The sequence below is a fragment of the Ziziphus jujuba genome, chromosome 7, assembly GCF_031755915.1.
Source record: "Ziziphus jujuba cultivar Dongzao chromosome 7, ASM3175591v1".
NCBI classification, from domain to species: Eukaryota; Viridiplantae; Streptophyta; class Magnoliopsida; order Rosales; family Rhamnaceae; genus Ziziphus; species Ziziphus jujuba.
The window spans coordinates 3,763,874-3,787,843 of NC_083385.1; the positions used below are offsets into that span (position 1 = coordinate 3,763,874).

The window sequence follows — 23,970 nt, forward strand, 5'->3', positions numbered from 1 at the left end:
CAATAAGACTTATGGACTATATATATATGGACGACACCCAAAAATAAATAAATAAATAAAAACATAGAGTTGTTCCATGTGAAAGGCACCTATTGCTTCGAATCTAGCATAATTTTGCATGTTCTTACACAACCACAAGCCGCTTTTCCCTCGGAAGTGGCTTGAGATTGTTGCTCTGCTCCTTTGTCCTGGAGGGAACCCCAATGGAATAGAATAGCATTCAAACCCTTTCACTAAATTAATGAAAAATTGCAGCGACCATTTTCATTATTTTAAGGGCTAAAACTGCCGACCAAACTGAGGTTGCCATGTGATGGATAGCGATGGATATGGAATCATTCGAGTCATCTCTTCACCTGCTTGCTTGTTTAATTGCCCTTTTCTTTTTCTCGAATGCTAAGGTGCTCATATATTTTTATTTCTGTTTCTAGCTTTTACTATAATATTTGTCAACGATTTATTTTCTTATTGATCGCTTTGGTTGGTTAAATAATATTGTTCATTCCTGGTTACTTTCTGCAATCACTCTTTGAGTTGTTATCCTTTCAGTTCCTTCATATATGCATTGAATTACTCTTTTAACCTTTTGCAATTGAAATATCATATTCTTCAGTGTGACTGCCATTATCATGTAAAAAGATGGAATTCTAACTAGATTGCTAAGAAAATACAAAATATAATAATGACTCACTTTCGAATAGCTTAAGTTTTTGTAGTAAAATGATAATTCAATTCGATACCTTTTAATAGTTTAAGGTTTTATAGAAAAATGATAATTTAACTTGTTATAAAATATAATAGATTTTTAAGGTTTTGAAAAGAATGTTTTTTCATCTTATTTGCCTTTTTCCAAATTAAATGCTAATTTTCCAAAATTAACAATTGATCAAAAAGGTATATTATGGTATTCAAAAGTAGGTAGTCAAGGGTCACCTTTAGCTCTGCTAATCTGATCAATTAGTATATCTGAAAGTTTTAAAAGAATTGGAAAACTAGGTTATACTACACCATAAAAGTAGGCCTGGAAGTTATTTCTTTGTGTATCTCTTAAAACCAAAGCAAAGTGGAAATACTAACGTTATCCACCCATAAGCGAAATTTTATTATATATATTATCTAAGCTAAGTACGATAAGTAATTAATTAGCCGATATCTATGTATATATATATATATATATAGAGAGAGAGAGAGAGAGAGAGAGAGAGAAGCCTAATTAAAATATGTTGTTCCTGCATATTTGGACGTTCCATGACTAACCTTCTAAGCAAGTTTTTAAGATATTTTTGTGGTAACAATAATTAGACCGGACTTTGAAAAGTAATTTTTAACAGTATGTATAATCTAAAAGACAAATATATATATATATATATATATAAATATAAGAAAGATTGTTGTACAACACTGGTCTGATATACCCATGTAAAGAATTGTCCTTATAGACATAAGGCGCTAAATTAATATAATAAATTAGAACTTTGAGACATTTGATATATGGTTTCTTTTACATTCTAAAAGTTATCAACAAGAAGAATCGAATTTTCCGCCTTTAAAATTGCAATAAGGAATGCATGATAAACGCTAGCTGGAAACTTGGAACAAAATAAATCCTTATTTATTATTAACAAAGAGCAAGAAAAACAAACTGAGATTGTAATCGACATCCGCATACCTCTAAGATACTATTTAAAGAAAATGTATGACAATTTAATGCATCTTCTTTATAAACAATTCAATAAAGAAATAGTTCGAACAAGTTGGGTTAAGAAATTATTAATACAAATATAGATTGCAATAGAGTGTTTTTTCTAGTAAAAAATAATACTTAGCTAATTAAAGTACCCAATTATAATGCCTCAAATTGTATAGACAAATATTTATTCTTACTGTTTGTACGATGTGATAAGCAAACTTAGACGAATATTATTATACAAAATATTTCTATTTATGTTGGGATTGAAGCTTGCAAGCATGCTTCCGTATAAATTAATAAGAAGCAAGTCTAAAGTGATGCTTTGTCTCAATATAACTAATTAATACAACGACATTCCTTAAGAAAATATTAATTAAAATGATCAGTCAGTTTTTAGTGCTTGCATATATGTGTTTATATATATTTATATATATCTTGAAACATTTATTAATGATTTTTTTTGGCATAATAATATTAGTACTTCAAAACATAATAATAGTTAATTTAAATAAAAAAATGATCAATTAATACTCAGTTTCATGCATTGCAAAGTAACTGCAATTATTCTCATTTTTAGGACGTTTTCTATAACAAACATCAAGATTGAAAAATTATATTCAAAATTTTCATTTCTTGAACTCAGAATCCAATATAAGTAGGGTAGGATTTTGATGAAGGATCAAATTTATGACTTAATTAACATGATAGATATCTTCATATGAACTTCCCACTGTTGAGTACTGAATATTGATTACCTTCTATAAGCAGGTAGAAATACAATACGATTCATTGCTCTTACCAATTAGCAAGCATTTATAGTGTGAGACATAGATGTTTTGCAGTTGTTCGGCCTATTTTGAAAAATTAAATAAATAAAAAATTTAATACCTTTATTTGAAGGGTGTTAATGAAATCTAACCTATTCGGTTTTAATTTTTTTTGTTTTATGCTTTTATTTTATAATATTTCCAAATTATCCTTTTCATTTTTCCCATAACAAAATATGAAACTTCCCAAGCAAGCCCTAACCGAGCTCCGAACCAAGAACCGAGTCAACTTTCATTCTAATCGCCATTTCGTCCAAGGATCTCATCTCCTGGCTGGAGCTCAATAAATTCCACACTGAGAACACTCTCTAATTCATGCCAAGAACACATTGATCAAAGTAGAGAAAGCACTCTCTCTCCCCCAAAGACCCAGCCCCTCACATCCTTAAAGCCCTAGCTTTGGATCTTATGGATTGGAAATACTCCGTGCTTAGATCCCTCAACTTAGCTTTGTCTTTTCCGTGCGTGAAGTCACTCTTGTAGAAGGGATGTGGGATGTGCTGGTCAAGAGGCTAACTTGAAGATGGTTGTGAATGGTAAGCGGAGGATTGACTCGGCCATGGACGAAGGAAAAATAAATAAAAAAATAAAAAAATCAAAGAATGCCATTTTCAATTTTTACTAAGATTAAAATTGATACAAGAGGATAAAACAAAAAAAAAAATTAAAATAAAACAGGTAAATTTTATTAAGACGCTTCTTTGTAAGGTATTGGACCAAATTTTCCTTAAATAAAAGGCCGAGCCTACTAAATCTGATTCTGTGTCATATAGCTCAGATCGGCCCAAATACTATTCAATGAGAAGTTAGCCTGAAGATGGCCCAAACACACTGAATATTCTTCCATAACTGGAAAGTGGTACATTCTAAGATTCCCAAAGACAGCCATGGTTATTGTGACACTATCTATATACAGAGCGAGGCCGGAGGGTTTTTTGTGCTCTGAAATTTCGATTAAGTGGCTTCTTTTGATCATATATATTGGGGAATTAGTTTTATGCATGGGTGGTATGCTGCATAAAGATTTGGACTTTTTTTTCAAAGTTTAAAGAGAATGTAAATGCAAGTCCTTTTTTTTTTTTTTTTTTTTTGTGTTTTTTAGGTGGGGTGAATATATAAATGAAGTCTGTTAAAAGAGATCGCTGGGATACATGGATTGGATGATGACGAGGAAAAAATGAAATCATAGTAGGTAAAATTAGTTGACTCTTCCATTCAAATAATTGATTTTTGAATTTAAGACAATGACAATGACAAATATCCCTAGTTGGCTGTTTTTTTCTTTTGCTTGTATGTATGACATGGAGTTTTCAAAAGTGGAAAGTCATCCATAACCTTTCTTCGTCAGTGTGGAAGAATGCTTCTTATCTGGTTGCTGTTATTCCCTGACACCGAGTAAGGACAACCAGTTGATAAGCATTGAACACCCACACAAATAACAGGACGAAAGATAAAAACACCCATTTTCCAGTATGGTCTCAATAGTAGCACGAAGCTTGAACGAAGTGCCTTTTGTATTGTTTAAAAACATAGAGAGAGAGCGAGAGAGAGAAAGAGAGAGGACCACCTCTGATTTCCATTGAATGGATAAAAGAATCCAAGAAAAATGGTGCCAAGTGAGACAAGTTTACTCTATTAGGCCATTTATTTCTATTTTTTGCATACAACAAGATTTCGTTAGAAAACAAAGGCTAAACAGCAATAAAAACAGAGGGACGTCCCAATTTCTTTGGAAAAAAGCCCGTTTTCTTCATACAAACATATACGGCCCTACTTAATTTACCTGCTAACCTGCCTAATACGAATACTCTTACACGCAATAAGTAAACCAGCTCCTAAATTCAAATTCGGTTCATTCAAGTTTCAATTCAAATAAAGCAAAAAAGAAGCTAATTATGCATTAAGCTGAACCAAAGTAGTGTTTTTAACTAGCACCTCCTGTCATCATCAGCTGAAATTCTTCAAAATCGACAAACCCATCACCATTCTTATCGAACCCTTTAATCATTTGTCTACACTATTGAAGACTGCATTTATTGCAACCAAGCTTGACAAGAACACGCTGCAACTCCTGAGCCGAAATCTTTCCATTTCTATCACTATCAAATATATAAAAAGCATCCCTAAGATGGTCTTCCTGATCATTACCACACTCATTTCCTTCCATAGCATCCATGAATTCATCCATATCGAGAAACCCATCTCCATTACAGTCCATCTCTCTCACTATTCCTTCGGCTTCCTTTGTAGCAATTGATTTTTCGTATCCGAGGCACAAAAGAACTTCACTGAGCTCCAAGGGGGATATTTTCCCATCTCCGTTTACGTCAATGACCTCGAAAATTTTTTTAAACTGGTTGGACAATTCCATGACTGCAAAACCTGAGTTTGATACATCAAGACTGGAAGATAGTTTCCTTGGCTTTCTTCCTTTACATCCTCCTCCAGCAATTTCCATGGCTTCAAGCTGATGAAGAAAAGTTTTGGCCCTCCTGTTGAAACGGATTAAGCAAATTCTGAGACAACCCAACATAGCGAGAGAGATAGACAAAGTGTTGAAGTTACAGAAAAGAGGAAAATAAGAAGTCATGTAACCTTTAAAGTTTTTGCACCAAAATTCATAATTATCTATTTTGGATAGAAAATACCCTAGAATGCCAAAACACACCCCCATACAGGCCGTGAAATTCCTATTTCATCCCAAAAAGGGGGCCAAGACCAAGTCCCACCTTTAATATTTATGTGTGTTTGATATAGCAGTCTTGAATGGTTGATGCCAGCTGAATTTGTGATCAGCGAAGGGCCGGCATAGGTATAAATTGACTGACTTGTTGGCTACGCACAATTATTATGTTGCATGACTTGGTCAAGTCCTCTTAAATCTGACTCTCCGATTAATCCAAGTCAAAGAGTCAAAAAGTTTTCGTGGAAAATAAAAAAAGTAGCAAGGAAAAGCGGCAAAATCTCTATTAATTTAATAGAATAAGGCTGTGAGCCTGCAATATATCCACCAAGTACAAGAATCCAGAAAGACGAACCCCAAAGAAGGGGCAGCTATAATTTTGATCTCCAGATCGTTTGGAGTGGCTAACATGATATACAAGATAAAGAAGCCAACTTAACCGTCAAATACAAAATGAAAATTAATTTGATATCAGGTCGAAGAAATTAACTTGGGATGGTAGATTATGAATCTGGAAAGTTAATTACTATTTAATACACAACAGAAAGCAACAACTGTTTGTGTTGAATATGCAATGGTCACAGAATATGATTGTTCTGAGACTATTCCGTTTATAGAGTAAAAGAAAAGAGGGGAAAAAAATATATTAAAGAGGAAAAAAAAATTGAAAAATGACTAGCATACAACATCCGACCCTCCTGAAGACATCTATTTAATTCTAAAATGGAGCTACATTCCTGAATAAACTGCACAATGTTTAGAAGCACTAGACAAGCAATCAAAACCATCTTCTAACTCTTCATACACTAGTAAACTATATTTCCGGTAACAATTATTATAAAGGGAAAATAAAAGAAAACAAAAACTATAAATACTTCAATAAATTTATCATACATCTCAAAATGCAGGGTCCAACTTCACCAGCATCAACATGATCGAAGCAAAACAGGACCCACTGATGAGCTGAGCATGTCACTGAGAGCGGCCTGCACCTCATTTGATCCATGTTCACAACTTATCAAGTTCGAAATGAGAGGAAAGAAATTAGCCAAGTTGTTCTCAAAAGAAGCCTCTCCCAAACTACAGATAGCCTGAAGAGTTGCAACAATGAGTGGAGCTCGTGTAGCCAACTCTCTCCGCTTCCCAGAGCCAAGAGGAATTTGCCAACGAGGCTGTGCACCAAGAGATGATTCAGATATCTGTCCATTGCGAGAGGTATCGATGTAGAACAGTAGAACCTCCCGGCAAAGATCAACAAGGCAGGATTCCACCTCAGCCTCCTCATAACTTGGAGGTCTGTCCTCAATTAGATTTTGCAGGAAGGTGAGGCAAATTTGGTAAGACTCATTCTCAAGGCGTAACAGAGGAGGATCTTGCATTTGGGTCATAGAGCCAAACTCTTGTAGCTTTGACCGCAATCTCATGTTGCTGTTAATCTTGTGAGCATGGTATGCCACATCATGCAAAGCCCCAAAAAGGACTAAGATGGTTTTGGCTGAGAGGTGAGACCTGTACATGTTGTAAATCTCTAGCACTGCCTGCTCAATTTTAATGAAAGAAACATCCAACTCTTAGAAAACCCAAATGACAAACCTTGCAATCAACATATACATGGACGAAATTACACCCAAAAAATAAGACCCTTTAGTTTTAACATCATTTTTAGTAACTATTTTATATATATATTTTTTTTCAAAATTTATAATTCCTCTATGAATTATGAATATAAAAATATATAGTGTTTCTACACATAAATGTATTTAACGTTTATATAATCATCGAATCGAACATCCCAATCACATTTACATGGGTCAGACTAAAACCAGAGTTAAAAAATAATGAAATAAAATAAAAAACAACGCTAGAAAAGCTACTTTCAGCATTTCTTTTTTAGTTTCACCTGTAAAAAATGTTAAAACTGAGCAAAATGTTTATGTAATGCTATGATTGTTCCCCTCTACATAGATACAATATAGTCTGATGAAACTTATATTGTAGCCATATATTCATTTGAAAAGGCATCTAAAAGTAGGAGATAGATTCTACCTGAATCAATAGAAGCTGAACAGCAGCCCTGCACTTAACATCAGATATACAAGCATACAGATGGTGTATCCTTGCTCTATCTGAATCATCATCAGGCATGCCAGACACAGCAGTATCTCCACTATTCTCTCTACTTGAAGCAGGCTCATGGGTTTTAATGTTGCAATCTCCACTAAATATGAAAGTGAAATCAGGAAGTGTTGAATTTGCAGCTTCTTTTAATGACAAAACCACGTCTAGCCACTTTTCATCAGAAAATAGGTCTCCAGCATTGCTCATCAAACGAACAAATGCAGCTATACCAATACCAGCTAGGCTCTGGTGAGGACGCTTAATAAAACTTACCAGAAGCATCAAAACTTTCTTCAAAAGTGGATTGACGGTGCTATAAAATTTCACAAACAGATCTACCACTAATTGGAGTGCCAATGTGCACGTCTCATAGAGCCAGGCATCTTGATCAAGTTCACCTGAGTCATTATCAACTTCTTGCTCTGCCAAGTTCTCCCCAGAAGGATCAATGGCATGCCTCACATAGTCAAATATTGGAAACAGAACAGATTCAAACACTCGTTCCCACAATGGAAGTGAGAAATGGTGACCATGGTTCCGTAGAGTTTCAAAGAGCACTTGTAAGGCACTTTTTCTGATTTCAGGCCTTGGGTCAAAGCTAAGTTCTGATAAACCTGCAGAAAGGAAAGATAAATAGAATCAATTAATGAATCATTAACCAGTGCACTTTATTACTTTTAAATGGTACACTTAGAGCACTAAGCATACGAACAATCCAGACACCTAAATCCAAACCATGGCAATCCACCAATTTATACCGTATCCTTACCAGCCAGTAACGGGAACCAGAAATAGAGATGGTCATCCTTATCTGGCATTTCTCCATTATCTTGTTTTCCATCTTTACCAGTGTGAGGTGAAGATGGAGGAACTTTTCCAGCACCATCCTTGTCTTTATTCTTTGAAGAGGAACCAAGATCTCCCTCTGCAAGTTTAGTTGCACAGAACCGAAGAAACGCAATAGCATTGAGGCTAATGTCTTTGTTGAACCTACTATTGGTGAACGCAATTAGGCAATTCACACAATCTGTAAAGGTGGTGGTCTCAGTCTCTGTAATATATGGGAAGTAGTCTCGAATTATCTTCTCAATTATTTCAAAGGCCAAAAGGACAATATTTTTGTGGTCGTCATATGCGGCTGTAGTGAAAACCTGACAATATTTACATGGTAAAAAGTATTAATGGTGTGCAGGAAAAATAATTCACTATACCATAATAATTATTTGTATCTCTAGGAACTTAAAAAAATTAGAAAAAGCATCTGCACATTTCATACCATGAACATACTCTTCCATCCGGATTTCACATTATTGACACGAGACAAAACCATTTGTGAGACGCATCTGATGATTAATTCTCTAATTTCAACTGCACTACTCTTTCGCATAACAATAACAAATGGCTTCATGAATTCATTCTGAAAATTATAATTAGCCAACTCTTCTCGCTCTAAGAATTTCATTGATAACTGGCGAAGTGAATCCATTGCAAAAATTGCAATAGACAGGTTCTCAGAACAGCCAATTGTCACGAAGAAATCAGAGAGCACATTCCAGATGCTTGACCACACAAGCCTGATTCGGTTCATGTTATAGTGCCTGTTATAGAAACAATCAAGTCAAACAACAATTTTGCAAAAGCAGCAAATAACCATGGAACATATAGAGGGTTCAAGGAGGTAATTCATACGCAATCTCAACAATCTTTGTCAAGCTAAAAACCCGAGGATCTGATGCCGATCGTAATTCTTCCATGGAGACCTTGCAAAGGGCCTTGACAAAGTCTATAATTGCCTCACTGTTCAATTTTTGACTTCGTGTGAATATTCGATTCATTTCAGAGCTTCCAACTTGTTCTAACATGTTTAAATTAGAAACTAAATTGTTCATCTGTTCAGATGTGACCATTCCTGAAGCATTGCTACCAATACCAGCACTATCATATGAACCTCTCATCACAGCAGCTGCTGTGTACTGAATCCTCCCAGGTCCCTTCTTCTTTAATACGGGAAGGATGGTTGACTTGGGTTGTTTTGATTTTTCTGACTCATTTTGAGGAAAAGCAAAAAATGTGGCATCTGGAGGAGCACCTTCCCCCAGGAGATGTAGGTGTTCAAACCGGGAAACACATGTCAAAATATGCTCCCAAGCTTCCTGTAAGTAATTACCATCCTCATCCGCAATCGTCACTATTGCCTATTAACAACATGGCCAAATGCAAATGTCAAATCCATGGAAAAATGACCATTTGCTTTTAGCAACAAATGGAGATTACAAAAGTTCAAGGAATATAGACTTTACTCTTACAACTTAAGGAAGCAGGTTATACAATTATAATCAAGCAATCTAAGTAAACCAAAGGCACTCAGTAACAGGGCCACATAAAATCTAAAATTATCTCCCACAAAAATGATCACAGAAGGAAACGCCAGGTGTTCACTAGCGCATAATCATTTAATGTCCTTTAATAATTTATTTTTTCACAGATGTAGACATCTAGCATCACTTACATTAGGAATTGTATTGACAGTTGATAGAGAAGTGCCCAACCAGAACCTGAAATATCAATTACTATTCTCTAACTCCGGTTCCTATCTCTTGACTAATTCACAATTTGCACAATAGAGTATGTTACTTCCAGATAAATTCCTCTTTCACCAACCAGAAAATTATTACCATCAATCAGTCTAAGATGTCAACAAGCTCTAATTATACACCAGACCTAATTCTACTAGTTCAATTTAAATGTTTCCACTGATGACAGGTTGGAACATGAGAAATGGAAAGTAATATAATTTGCAAATAAAAAATCTCACCAAAAGTAAAAGATGAATTATAACATTGCATAGGGAATCTAACAATACTATTTTTAGTTTGTTCACATTGACAGAGTAAAACAATATACCAACCTTAATTGCATCTATATTTTTTTGTTTGATGTCAGCAGGAGAGTGCAAAGAAGTAAACTTTCCTAGAGAAGTCACAAATGCATCTCTATGAGTTTTCATGGACATTACAGCAGTGACATGAATAGCATATCGGATGCCTTCAAGACAGAGGGCTATTATTACTTCATCATCAGTTTGGTCCAGTGGAACACTGAATGCAGCCAGCATAGGAGCCCAACAAACCTCAATCATAAATCTGAGAATCACCACATCTGTTGCAGCATAATAAACTGACCTACAAAATTATAAATTTTTTATCAAGTACTGACAAGAATTTGTATACCTGCATTATTACTTCATAAGATGGTATCTAAAAGATTGCTTTCTTTAAAAATGAAATGCCCATTCATAAGAAGCAGAATCTTAGTAGAAATGTTCAGATGTACATATAAAAAACTATTGTTCCACATCAAGCTGAAAGTAACGTGATTCACCAGAAACTAATAGCAGAGATCTAATAGAAAAATATGGCCCTTGATAAGGTAGAATTGCATAAGAAAAATAGTAAACCCGTACCCAAATAAATGGCTTGGATAGTGAAACAGATATGATGTAAGGTGATGGTAAAGCATCAAATATTTGAAGCAACAGAAAGCCAGTTAGTCTTACTCTGATTTGCGTGCTTTTTCTTTAAACTGTTCCTGCATGTGCCTAATAAGATCATCACTGGTCTCCATATACTTGTCTTCCCCACGTTTTCGGATCACAATATTCAAGATAGAGTCCAAGCCCAAAATTCTGTTTGAGTTCATGGCCTGTATCTGTTGAGGAGCCAAATCATCATCTTTCATTTTTATCTCGTTTCTAGATATCCGTTCATACAATGACCTCATGTACTCCTCAGGTAAATCTTTTCCATCATCAATGCCACGATTGTTTCGTATAAAATCATCAGCAGACATCTACAAATTTTGATAGCCACATAGATAGAAGATATCAGAACTATCAGCATACAATCTAAGTTCAATTATAACAAATGATTTATGTGAACTAATCTTGTTTTCTCCTATCAAGTATCAACTACAGATGGTAGGAAAAAAAAAAAAAAATTAAAATCAAGAACTAACCTTGTTCTTCACCATTGCATTATGAGCATCTGTATTGAGCATTATCACAGAGTAAGCAAGGACATATGCTGTGTCAGCACTAGTAAAAGCTTTTGGATTACATTTGCAATATCGCTCAGCAAACTTCTCCATGATTCTATCAATCTTCTGTGCCTCACCAGGCAACCTAAAGCCTTGAAGAAAGGTCCTAATAGCCTCATCAAACTCCATCCCTTGAAAATCAAACGAATCCACATAGAAATGCATCACTTTCAACGATAAGTCTTCTCTCTCTCCGAGGTAATCACCAATCATGGTCTTGTTCAAACCAGATGCATTTTTAAGAAAAGCTGCTATCTCCTCGGGTGAATTTCCCACCTTATTAGCATTAATAAGAAACTCGATACCTTTCTTAGGTTTCCGGTTAAAAAGAGATATACCTTCCTGCCACAAAACTTACATTAGGTTCCCAGAATAACAGCAAAAGGGAGATCTGACTGCATTTCAGACAAGCTATGTTGTATACCTGAAGTTCCAGCTTGTAAGCCCGGCGTTGTTCAATTGTCAAAGCATCAGAAGTCTCATTGGAGGCTTCTGAATGAGAATCTGATCCTTCGACAGGCTCATCGCCATTGCCATTTACAATGGGAAGACTTCCAGGTTCAGAACTATTTTCAGTTGCCTCAATTTTCTTGGTAGAATGAGGATCTGGAATTCGCAATTGTTTGTTCATCCAGTCTCCCATTGACTTCAGAATAGCAACTAAACACTTCATAGCTTCAAGTTTCATGGTTACCTCCTGAGGTGGCAACAGCGTGGTGACTACACCAGGAGGGACACCTTGAGCAGTTTTAAGAAGTCCATTAACCATCCTGGCAGGATCAAGATAATAGAATAGAAAAAACACAGCTTATTAACACTAAACCAAGTCATCAATACTACTTACAGTGAATAGAATTTAGCAAGCTATTCTTATATGTGATTAGATATTCTTAGAAACATAAGCACCACAGAAAAATAATGCATCATAGATGTCATCTACAAGGTGCAACACAGCCTACCTCTCAAATATGTTTGATGAATTGACATCACAATCATAATTGATGAATATGTCCACCAAGATCTGTGAATCAACACAAAGCTTCTCAAGAAACCGAAGGACTATCATCTTCTGCTGAAAATTAGGTTGTGCGACATTTTCCAAAACCCTGAGAACTATCATAGGAAAAAATACTCCAATCTCTGCTTTCAATCCAGCTCTGAATCTTGAAACAAGACTAATGAAGATGGAGCAAGATAACTGGAAAACTATCATAAGAGTAGAAGCACTATTCTTCAACAATGACAGACACAAGTATTGCTTAATGGCACCCAAAAACCTGTTTTGCATGCATATTAAACAGAAAGAAAAATTATCTTCACGGACTTCATGACAGGAAAGAAAACTAAAGAGAAATAACCGTACAAGAAAAGTAGAGAATGTAACATTTTTACACGAACGAGATTACTCGTGTAAGGCAGAAGCTTCAAAAGCAATGAAAATGCAAGAATTACATAAATAATAATTATTTTCTTGACCAAAAGGAAGTATGAAGGATCCCCAATTAAATTGACAAAAAACAATAAATTTTCTTGCACCATAGGTGGACAAATTAAAATTAGCCATCCCCAGCCTGACAGTAAAAATTCTGGCTCCATCGGCAAATTATATATAAGAATCTGTAACACGCTTTTACGCAAATTTGATATATATATATATATATATATATTTCTACTTGTGTCTCAGTTCTGACAAATATAACCACCAACTAGGCGACCTTTTTCTCGGGTAATCCATCAACTAGGCAACTACATTTACGGTTGTACCTCTTTATTATCTCCACAACCTCCCTCAATTCCGAATCATCCAAGTTTTTACACTCAGTTCTCAAAAACTAATATATAAATGGGAAACCAAAATGACAGTATCTGACAATACAATAAGAAAGTTAGGAGTTAAACTTCCCATCTTGATTTGCATCATGTTATATAACTTAATATGAAACTCGGTTTCAAAGCTTCAATCAAACTATATCTTTAATTTGTTAGAGAAAATCAAGAGAAATTAACTAACTGGAAAAAACATATATATATATATATATATATATATGACACGCGACATTAAAGAATAACCATAGCCAATGTAAAAGAATTGAACATGGAAGAGTCACCTATCACTGGTCCTAAAGACAGCTCCAGCATTCTCCAACAATATCTTCAACAGCTCCAATGCCACAATCTTTCCCTTCATCAACTGAGGATCCGCCAATGCCTCCTTAGGAGGGGTCTTCATGGACAGCTTACAAAGCGCTCGGAACACCAAAAACGCGTCCCTCCTCAACTTGTTACCAATCTGAACTTCCAAATCATCGTCTCTCTCTACTTCCCCGTCCGCCAACTCTCCTTTCCTCCCCTCCAACGCCGTCTTGTACATACTTATTTCCCAATACTTTGCATCCAACATATCCTTATCCGTCGAGTCCAACAAATCCGTCGGGTTCGTGGTCTCCACAGTTGTTGTCTCAAACGCACCGTCGTGCGCACCATGCGAAACCTTACCGGGAGTGGACGGGTTCAGAACTCCATCGATATCCTGCATAATTTTGGTTATAAATCCTTGCACGAACATGGTCATCGTGCCGTCCGCGTCAGATTTCTCGACCGGTTCCATCAATTCAGCAACCACAATTGGCTGAATCGGAACCGTGGACGAATCAGCCTCCATTCTCCGAAACACAATTACCAGCATTTGGATCAGAGAGGCCTTGGCTGTGGTCTGATTAACCACGTTCTTACTCCCCAAATAGATATCGTAGCAAGTCCTCACAATCTGAAGCAGACAATCGCCATGAATTCGCAGCGAAATCGATGTGACCGCGGACAAAAGTGTCTTCAGAACCGCAAGCTCCATCTGATCATCGCCAAAATCGTGGCATTTGCACACGGATTCAATCAGCTTGGCAAGTAGCTTGGCCTCCGTGCCACCGCTGGGATCAGCCTCGCCGCGTAGATAGCCATGGGCGATCAGTTTCTGCACACAATCAACGGCTGGATCAGCGATCTTGAGGACGCCAGACGCAGAGGCGTTGATCAGAGGGCCGAGGATGGACTCGGAATCGGCGAGAGAGTATTCTGTCCCACCGTCATGGAGTGGGCCGGGGCCTGAATTATCGGGCTCGGAATCACCTGGACTAGGCTGCTTCGAACTGAGCCTTTCGAGAATGGCTTTGCATTCATGAGCGAGCTTCGCATGCTTGCGCCACGACGCGTTCTTGATAATTCGCTCAAGGGCTGGGGACACGACCTGGCTCAGACGGGAATCGGCTTCCGAAGAAGCCATTCCCGAGTCGGAACGGGCCGCGACTCAGTAAGTCAGATCTGAGAATGAGGTATCTACAGATAGGGTTATGAGAAGCCCTGTGCGTCTGCGACCAGAGAGGATCCAACTCGGTGAGTAATCCTGGCGAGTTGACTCAACGGCTGCTCTGGCTCGAAGCACATAGAGAAGTTTCAAAGAAGAAGGAGACGTGAGAGCGAGAGAGGTTGAGATTTAGATCGCGTTTGGGGTTGTTTAAAACTTTAATTTTCTTCTTGTGTGAAGCAGAAGATCCAGAGCTTAAACGTGAAATCTCTGAAATATCCTTTTACTTCCCGAGTTATCAAGTGCAATTAGCCCGCGGCAATGCGGTCAAGGTGTGCGACAACTGACAAAGTTGAAGAAGCTGGAAACCGGGAATATTATAAGGGCATTTTAGGTAACTCTTATCAATTTTCTTTCTTGAAAATAGTTATCCTGAGCTGGTTACCGGCGGGGTGGCAAGTCAATTGGTTTCCCGAATTTTTTTGTTTAATTTCTTTTTGCTAACTATATTTTTTTTAAGTTCAAAATTAGTTTTTTTATTTTTACTTTTATGGATTAATTAACGCTACAAAATTGATATGAAAGATGCAAAATTTTCGAATACATGGGCAATATCCATTGTTAAAAGGAATATAATAATTTTATTAAATAGCAAATAAATAATTGACAAGGGTTTACTTTAAAGGGTATGAAATAATATTACATGCGTTTTATAGTGTATTTTTTTTTTTTTTTTTTGCTAAAAGCGTTTTATAATGTATTATTTCCGTCTATAATGATAAATGATGCTGTCCACTAAGAATAATTAAATTGAATTGTATATGTTATCGAATTGGCATTTAATTGGAAGCATTGTCTTTTCCCCAAAAAAAAAAAAAAAATTGGAAGCAATGTGTTATAATATATCTATGGTAAAAAAAGAAAAAAGAAAAAAAGGCTATTCGTAAAAGGTTGCGTCAATCTCAAAACAATCAAAAAAGAAAATCATAGCTAATATTTATTTTTCCTTTATAGCCCAAAAAAAAAAAAAAACAAAAACAAAAACAAATAAAATGTCATCACTATTTGGGGTACCCATTACCATAATGGCAATTTGAGACAAGGCCCAAACTTACCAAAAAATTTTTATACAAGGCCCAAAATTCGCATATGGATACAGTAAATAGGTTTATTGTTTTTATTCCAGTAAAAACCATGTATATCATATAACAAATAATTAGATGAATAGACAAAACCGTGCAATACTGCAACTAATATAGGGAGATAAATTTTTAAATATTTATGAGTGTAATTAATTCCGATTGAAAGGACAATCATTTAAAGAGAATGATATATGAGCTCGCATTTATATTTTTACTTTGTCTTAGAAAAATGCAGTTAGATAGGTATTCCTCGATCATGATAAGTAGCACCAACAGAGTTTACACATTGGAAACGAGATAAACATATTTAGAGAGCTATAGAGAATAGAAAGCAAAGAATCACTATTTTACAGTCTTTCCTCCCGAAGAGAGGATGTGATTTAAATAAAATAAATAAATAAAAGAAGACAGTTTTAATGATATATTGTTGAAAACTACTCGATGCTTTCTCTATCTCTTTCTTATTTGATTTTTGATTTAACCCACAGCCTCTTAGCGATGATCTAAAACTATTGCTAAAATCCTGAAAATACCATAATAAACCACAAAGCAGGTTACAAAAATAAATTTGAAACCAAGTTTGGGCCGCACCTAGTCAGGCCCTAGACAGATTGATCCTTATAATAGGCCCAACAACCCAGCTGCTCGACAAGTTGGGCAGTTTCAGCCGTTAGATTCCCGCTGGGGGTTTCGGCTTCCAATTTCAGTTGCGAGTTTGCAAAAGGACCCAGATGGGGCGCAAAACTAGGATTTTCAAGCTCCATTTTCGTAGCAGTTCCACGCTTGAAACCATCTTTGTGAAGCTCAGTCTCCGATAACTCCGAACCTTTTGACAAGAAAAAGCATGGTGCTTCAGCTTCTTTCGTTCATGGCCACCTCTTCCTCTGGTTCTAGAAGCGTTTCCTATACCCAGCCAGTAAACCCAATAATCAATGAAACTGGAAAATTCCATGTTCGTCAATTCATGGGCAATTCATTTTTGTTAAAACCCATGAATTATGGCTCTCGAAAGCTCCATTTTCAACAAGCATCCTTCACTAAAAAGGTCGAAGAGACAGCAAAGTCTGAAAATGAGGAAGGGAAGCCGATGTTCAAGTGGGTCGAGATTGGGCCACACATTACAGAAGCTCAGAGGCAAGCCATATCCAAACTCTCTCCAAAGCTAACCAAACGTTGTAAAGCTCTAATGAGGCAGCTTATTTGCTTTTCTCCTCACAAAGCTAGTTTGTCTGACTTACTAGCTGCTTGGGTGAGGACCATGAAGCCTAGGAGGGCTGACTGGCTTGCGGTTCTCAAAGAACTGAAGACAATGGATCACCCATTTTATCTTCAGGTTACTCATTATTCTTTTCTTTAAATTTAGATTATGAAACTCTTCCGGTTCAAGCATGCTGGTTCCTAGTTGCTTTAATTTTTGATATATTTTGTTGATATGCTGAAAATATTTGGTTTCACTCTGCTGTCAACTGCCTTTAGCATATTTATTATTATTTGAGGAGAAAATATTGTTAAATAAAATATGTTGGTTGGGATTCTTTATCATTGATATTAAGTGATATCTGTTATTTTGTTGCTCCAAATCATGTGACTTGATGATTCATGAAATTATCGCTCATGGAAAAATAGTGGTTTTACAATGTGGCATGCTAAGAATAGAGAGTTTAATTTGAACAAACTTCTACGTTTAAGCTAGCAAATCTTGACGAAGGAACAAGCTTTCAGCAGCCTCAAGATAGTAGGGGTCTTTTATGAGAAACAATTTCGTCTTTTATGAGAAACAATTTCATTCTTCCTCATTTTTCTTTTCTGTTTTTTCAAGAAAGTGTTTGGGAACTCTATGTGGTGATTACCGAGCACCTTTTGTTTGCTGTTTTAAGTGTTTTTAGCAACTAATCATAGAAGCTATGAGGTGTTTCAACTAAAGGAGGTTGTTGCCTCTGCACAATGGTAGAGGAATTCGCTCTGGCTAGGTTGTCCCTTTATTCCTTTTTGCTGACACATTTGCTTTCAATCTCTATCAACTACATGTAGCTTCCTTAGCTAAAAACTTGCAAAATATGCCCATCTTGAGGCACATTTCATTTTTGGTCAGCTATTTAAACTTGTTTGAGCTGCCCCTTTTTTTTTTTTTTTTTTTCGTGTTTGTGTGTGTGTGTGTGTGTGTGTGTCAATCTATTTTGACCTTGGAATTGTCCGCACCTAATTTAGTTTAATTAGGTTGCAGAACTTGCCCTCCTAGAAGAAACTTTTGAAGCCAATATCCGCGATTATACTAAGATAATCCATGGTTATGGGAAGCAAAACCGTCTGAAAGATGCAGAAAAAATGCTCTCAGCCATGAAGAGTAGAGGCTTTGTTTTGGATCAGGTGACATTAACTGCCTTCATTGACATTTATAGCAAGGCAGGCAAGCTTAACCTGGCTGAAGAAACTTTTGAAGAACTTAAACTTCTCGGACAACCATTGGATAAAAGATCATATGGCTCAATGATCATGGCCTACATTAGAGCTGGAATGCCTATCAAGGGAGAGAATATACTAAAAGAAATGGATGCCCAAGAAATTTATGCTGGAAGTGAAGTTTACAAAGCAATGTTAAGATCGTACTCGATGGCCGGAGATTGCGAAGGAGCTCAAAGGGTTTTTGATGCGATTCAGTTTGCAGGTATTTCTCCTGATGTTAGGATGTGTGCACTACTCATAAATGCGTATGGAATATCAGGACAAAGTGACAAGGCACGTCTTGCTTTTGAAAATATGAGAAGGGCTGGTCTTGAACCTAGTGATAAATGCGTAGCTGTAATGCTCTTAGCTTATGAAAAGGAGAACGAACTTCAGAAAGCATTAGAATTTTTAATGGACTTGGAGAGAGATGGTATACTGGTTGGGAAAGAAGCTTCAGAAACACTGGTGGGATGGTTTAGAAAATTAGGAGTGGTAAAAGAGGTTGATACTATCTTGAGAGAGTATCCTGGGAAGGAAGCGAATTCTAAAGCTCCTGCTTCCTAGTCTTTATTTTTTACATCAATTGCGACTTTGTCAGTTGTCCTGTATGTATGTATGCACCTTCTGGTTACCAGGAATACAGAAAGGATGAGAAAAGAAGTTTTCATTTACCAAATCTTTGCTATTATAACATTTTCTACAAATTTGATCAACAATCTGAAGTTTTTTTTCTGGACTTAAATCTAGTTTTTCTATGGCTGAAGTCTACTGGATGCTAGACATGCAAGTTTGAACCCGTTAAACATATAACTCTTCGTGTAAATTATGCTATAACTAGGAAAACTGAATGCAAAAAAGGTCAGCCCATATTTAAATCTGGAACATTAGTGGCCTCCAATTAATGCAACTGGAAATGGGAAATTCCATTTTCCAATTCAATGTGGACTTTATCCACTCTCCTCCAATATAAATGTTATAAAACATCGAAAGCATCTTCAACTGAGAGGCGAGTGACATAATTTTCGGCAGTCTAAAAAGAAACAACCTAGTGTTTGCAAAAAACAGAGTTCATCCTAAGAGCCCAAGGCCCTGAAAGAAGAAAATGGGGTAAGGATTCTGATCCATTACTTGAGCCTTCTCAACCCAATTAGTTTCATTAATTCTACGAAGGCCCATAACTGAGCCTTGTAGACCGTAGAAACAGTAGAAGCCCGTTAAAATAAACAAAATCTTCAAAAAAACAAAATAAAAGTAGAGGTAACTAACTTCCAAGATTTGGTGAACTATGCTCTTTTGTATTTTATATCAAAATTAAGTCTAATTATAAACTAATTTTGAAATTTCATTAGCATTTCAAAGAACAAAGAACAAGGTGCATGTATTAGGGGAAAAAAAAAATTATATAGATCAATTATATGAACCTCAGGCAAGCAGTTTGTGTATCAGTTCAATCTCATTTAGAGAGAGAAGATGGTGAAGATGAAGCATCAGGGCACGTCATAGAACCATGGGGTGGGGATCCATGTCTGTGTAGGAGTTCACGAGCCAAAGCATGAAGATCACCACCACCACTGCCGCCAGTACCTGATGATGAGCCTGTGCTACTTCCGAATTGTCGTGGATCCATTGGCCGCTGCTGCATGACCCAAGGTTGAACCATCGGTTCGAAAAGGGATGACAAATCGTACGTAGTTGGCACGGAGGAGGCCGACGGAAGGTCTGCTATTGTGAGCGGAGGAGGGGTTACCAGTGTTGTTGGTGGTGGAGGTGGCGGTGGTGACGGAAGCTCCAAGGTTGCTAGGTGAGCTTGTAAGTATGAGAGTTCAGCTTGTAAATTCACTACCTGCAAAAAAACAATTTACCATATGCATTGAAATTTTAATACTCGAATCAAAGAAGAAATATAGCACGGTTATATAAAGGAGTTCAATCATTTTGCTAGCTTATTTGTTATTTTTCTCGAACCCCAAAAAAGGGAAATGGTTTAAATTTGATGGAGCTTATGATTATTGTTTGGAATCAATATGTATTTCATGCACAAATATTAACTTATGTACAAAATGAAAGGGCTTTTCTTATAATGCAATGATGTTGAAGAAGGAAGGTATTTTACGAATCAAGAAATGTATTAACATTATTATATGTTAAGGCTGCCTTAGTCTTTGTTTGTACTAAAAGGGTGTTTGAAGAATGTGCATTAGAACATGGCATTGCGAACAATTAAAGGATTCTAATGACATAGGAAGAAGTGAAGCGATTAATAAAAAATCTTTTGCTTAATTATTTGTGAAATTGAGCACAGGCTGGCTGTTGAGCTTGAAATTCTATGATTTATATAATTATTGATTACATACTGTAGTTTTTAAAATTATTTTGGGTCATCAATGGAGAAATTTTTGCACATATATTTGATTGGTAGTAAAATATATATCAATTATATACTCATCAGTCTTCAATTCAGAAAAAAAGAAGGAATAAAGGGTGATTGTTATAGTAAAATTAATATTGAAAATTAATTTTCTTTATTTCATTGAAAATTAATAATTGAATAAAAAAGGCGAAAATGAAAATGGAAGTTTTTTTTTTTTTTTAATCTACAACCAATTAAAGACGTAATCTTTAGTATTTTTCACAAAATAAAATAATATATAATAAAATTAATATTGAAAATTATTTTTTCTTAATTTCACTGAAAATTGAGGAAAATGAAAATGAAAGTATTTTTCTTGTTTAATCTACAACCAATTGCAGACGTAACCTTTCGTATTTTTCCCAAAAAAAAAAAAAAAAAAGCTGTTATATTTAACTGGTTAATTTTACTTTATCGATGGGATTGTTGACAAGACGACCCAGCCCTGCACATTGTGATGGAATTTGGGAATGTAATAATTAGTACAAGGTCTAAAGGAAAATGACTTTGAATCCTTAACCAAAAGCCTAAAAATTCCAAGAAACAGCAGACCGACCGTTTCCTTAATACCAGCAAACAAAACCCACAATTTCCAAACAAAAATGCCACAATCAGTAGGCTATACCAAGTGGCAATTGCAATAACCGCCGACCACATTATTTTGTTAATCAAAAATACGTTCTAGATTTCAGTAAAAAGCACAAACAAAACTATCCCCTAAACACTCCATCATATACCCCCATTTCTTCCCTTTCACTCTCTCCAAACCAGATTTTGTGTTTGTTTCTCCCTCTGGGGTACTCTTACACGTAAAATGCTATGTAAATGGGAAAAAAAAAAAATCATAAGAATCATTTAGACCATGATTTATAAGCTTTGTAAATTTTAATTTACTAAAGTTTAGAAACCAATATTGGAAATTAATGAACTACAGAGAAAGGAAACGTTTTCAAAAGGATTTATTGCGAACGAGGCAATAAAAGCCAAAAAAAGAAAAAAAAAAGTCTCAAAAAAACAAATGGTTTTTAGTTTTCTTTTCCACCGAAAATGCCAAAATCATCATATTCCATTCGTCATAATCCGAAAAACAAAAACTTTGACATTAAATTTAATTAAAAAAAAAAATCGAATTACCTGTTGCTGGAGAGCAAATATGTGAGCAACACAGCCATAAACCGGATCTCTGAGCCGGGCTTGGGCCTCATAACAAATAGTCACCACCGCATCGAGCCGTTTGTGGACCGGAATATGTAAAAGAAGCTTCGACACGTTACTGGCTCCGAACACCTTATGAACCGCCGCAAAATGGGCCGCACCTTGTTCCGAATCAAAGTAAGGTGCAAATATACAACCCGGAACGCACTTCCTTCTCAAGAACTTGCAGGCCCCACAGGGTCCACCACCACCGCCACTGCCACCGCCGCAGCCACCGCTACCGGAACTGCTTCCACCACCGCCACTGCTACTAGGGTTTGCACTCATATCTCGTTCCGTTAATTTCTTCGTTTAAAATTGTTGGGAAAATATATATATACACGTACACTGGACTAATGATTGGTATATCTGCAAAAAGTGTTAGGGTTTTGTGGAAAGAGAAAGACAAGGGAGAGAAAGAATAAGAAGAAGAAGAAGAAGAAGAAGAAGAAAGGCTGGATTTGGGTTGGGGTTGGGATATGGGTATGGGTATGGGGTTTGGTGGTGAGGGGAGTGTGTGTGGTATTTTTTGGTTGTATTTGTATGTAGTGGGTGTGATATAAAACGCAGGGGGAAGAAGTCTTTAAAGCCACGCGAGAGAGCAAAGACTTAATACCCACATTTAGCTGCTTGCGTGAAGCAAACATGCGATAAGCCCTAGCAATTGTGCTCTCTCTCTCTCTCAACTGCTGCTTTCTTTTTTCATAAATCTATTGCTTGCCCTCCTGAATTTCTCTTAGCATAACTCATGCTCTCTCTCTCTCTCTCTCTCTTTCTCTCTTTTCCTTTCCCTTTCTCTAGATACATATATCTATATGACCTGTACTATTTATTTGTGTATAAATATTTCTCTGAAAGACTTGGTTTATAGCAGGGTATATATCTCGATATGGCTTTAATTGAAAAAAAAAAAAAACGAAGAGAAAAGGGGGATTTTAGAAGGGCGAAACGTGTCAATGGGACTGTCTATATTTTGCCACTCTGCGTGTTTTAAGCTGCGTGGAGGGCAAAAGACGCCAAGTCTTTCTCTCAACGTTGAAAACGACTCAGTTTTTTTCTTAACTTTCCTTTACCATATAAAAACCAAAAACAAGCCCTCTGTTTCGAAAATAACAGGAACACCCACTTCCATATATAAAATATTTGTTTTTTATATTATCTTCTTTGCAGGTTATTCTGTATTAACTATTTTTAGTAATGACTAATGAATAATGGTTTTTTAACTTGTAAGAAGCCAGAAAAGTACTTCTGGAATAAGATAGATAGCGAGAGTTCCAGCAATAGTAATTATACAAGTTGGAATCGAATTGGAGTAATTTAGTCTGTCATTTATGATAATGACCAATATTGTAAAAGGCATATATGTAGATATATAATGTTTTATATATATATTCTGTCTCAAATAGATTAATTTATGTATAGAAAATGTATTAGAAAACCATAACAATATTATATATTTAAATTCCAAATTGTACTAGAAGCAATTAAATTAAATATTCTAATACGATTACTTAGATCTATGATTTATCGATGGCAGGAGAAGGTTACAAAAATTACAAGTGGTTAAGTTTGTGATCATGATGACATCAAAAAGGAAAAAAAAAGATGAAAGAAAAAAAAAGTTTGTGATCATGATCTCAGTGGTGATGACAAGGAAGATAATGACAATGATGGGAGTAATAGCAGTTATACTGACAATTAATAATAATTGTGATTGATAGTACTGGTGGTGTGGTAGAATGTCCTGTACAACGAGGTTGAATTGACATCACACACAATTCGATCCCCCTGCTAATGACATGCTCACCATGCTGGTACTGCAAAATTTGCCTCTCTTTTCTTCTTTTTTTCTTGCTATAATCTTATTACCTCTATTAATATTTATGGATTATGCTAGTGTATATGGATCGTAATTTGTTATATATTGTTATTTTATCCATCCAACAATTGTGCTGTTTAAACGTGTGACTTTTGTCTAATCATGACTGAAGGCAAATATTATATATATATATATATATATGGACATAGAAATATAATGTAGGAAGCATAATTTAATTATTTTGTAACC

The 23,970-nt window shown here is 35.9% G+C and overlaps 3 protein-coding genes and 1 pseudogene across 4 annotated transcripts; 1 reads left to right on the forward strand and 3 right to left on the reverse strand.

The window, feature by feature from the left end:
* Window positions 1-4,063: 4,063 nt before the first annotated feature.
* LOC107406365 (probable calcium-binding protein CML25) lies at window positions 4,064-4,975 on the reverse strand (annotated as a pseudogene).
* LOC107435697 (brefeldin A-inhibited guanine nucleotide-exchange protein 2) lies at window positions 4,064-14,984 on the reverse strand. Of its 2 annotated transcripts, XM_048479573.2 has the most exons (12): window positions 13,522-14,984; window positions 12,373-12,690; window positions 11,838-12,183; window positions 11,333-11,755; window positions 10,875-11,167; window positions 10,227-10,500; window positions 9,008-9,513; window positions 8,595-8,916; window positions 8,088-8,469; window positions 7,247-7,932; window positions 6,095-6,738; window positions 4,064-5,009 (listed from the first exon to the last, which is right to left on the reverse strand). In XM_048479573.2, the coding sequence occupies exons 1-11, from the start codon at window positions 14,688-14,690 to the stop codon at window positions 6,127-6,129; spliced, it is 5,331 nt and encodes a 1,776-aa protein (XP_048335530.2). In that variant the 5' UTR covers window positions 14,691-14,984; the 3' UTR covers window positions 4,064-5,009; window positions 6,095-6,126. The 2 variants fall into 2 exon arrangements, with proteins under 2 accessions (XP_048335530.2, XP_015902812.3); XM_016047326.4 differs by lacking the exon at window positions 4,064-5,009 and having other exon boundaries at window positions 5,877-6,738.
* Window positions 14,985-16,500: 1,516 nt separating this feature from the next.
* On the forward strand, window positions 16,501-19,014 carry LOC107435685 (pentatricopeptide repeat-containing protein At1g01970). Its single transcript, XM_016047312.4, has 2 exons — window positions 16,501-17,186; window positions 18,071-19,014. The coding sequence occupies exons 1-2, from the start codon at window positions 16,698-16,700 to the stop codon at window positions 18,860-18,862; spliced, it is 1,281 nt and encodes a 426-aa protein (XP_015902798.3). The 5' UTR covers window positions 16,501-16,697; the 3' UTR covers window positions 18,863-19,014.
* Window positions 19,015-19,657: 643 nt separating this feature from the next.
* On the reverse strand, window positions 19,658-22,283 carry LOC107435688 (LOB domain-containing protein 18). The gene is made up of 2 exons (XM_016047315.4): window positions 21,843-22,283; window positions 19,658-20,141 (listed from the first exon to the last, which is right to left on the reverse strand). The coding sequence occupies exons 1-2, from the start codon at window positions 22,188-22,190 to the stop codon at window positions 19,752-19,754; spliced, it is 738 nt and encodes a 245-aa protein (XP_015902801.1). The 5' UTR covers window positions 22,191-22,283; the 3' UTR covers window positions 19,658-19,751.
* Between the last annotated feature and the right edge of the window lie 1,687 nt (window positions 22,284-23,970).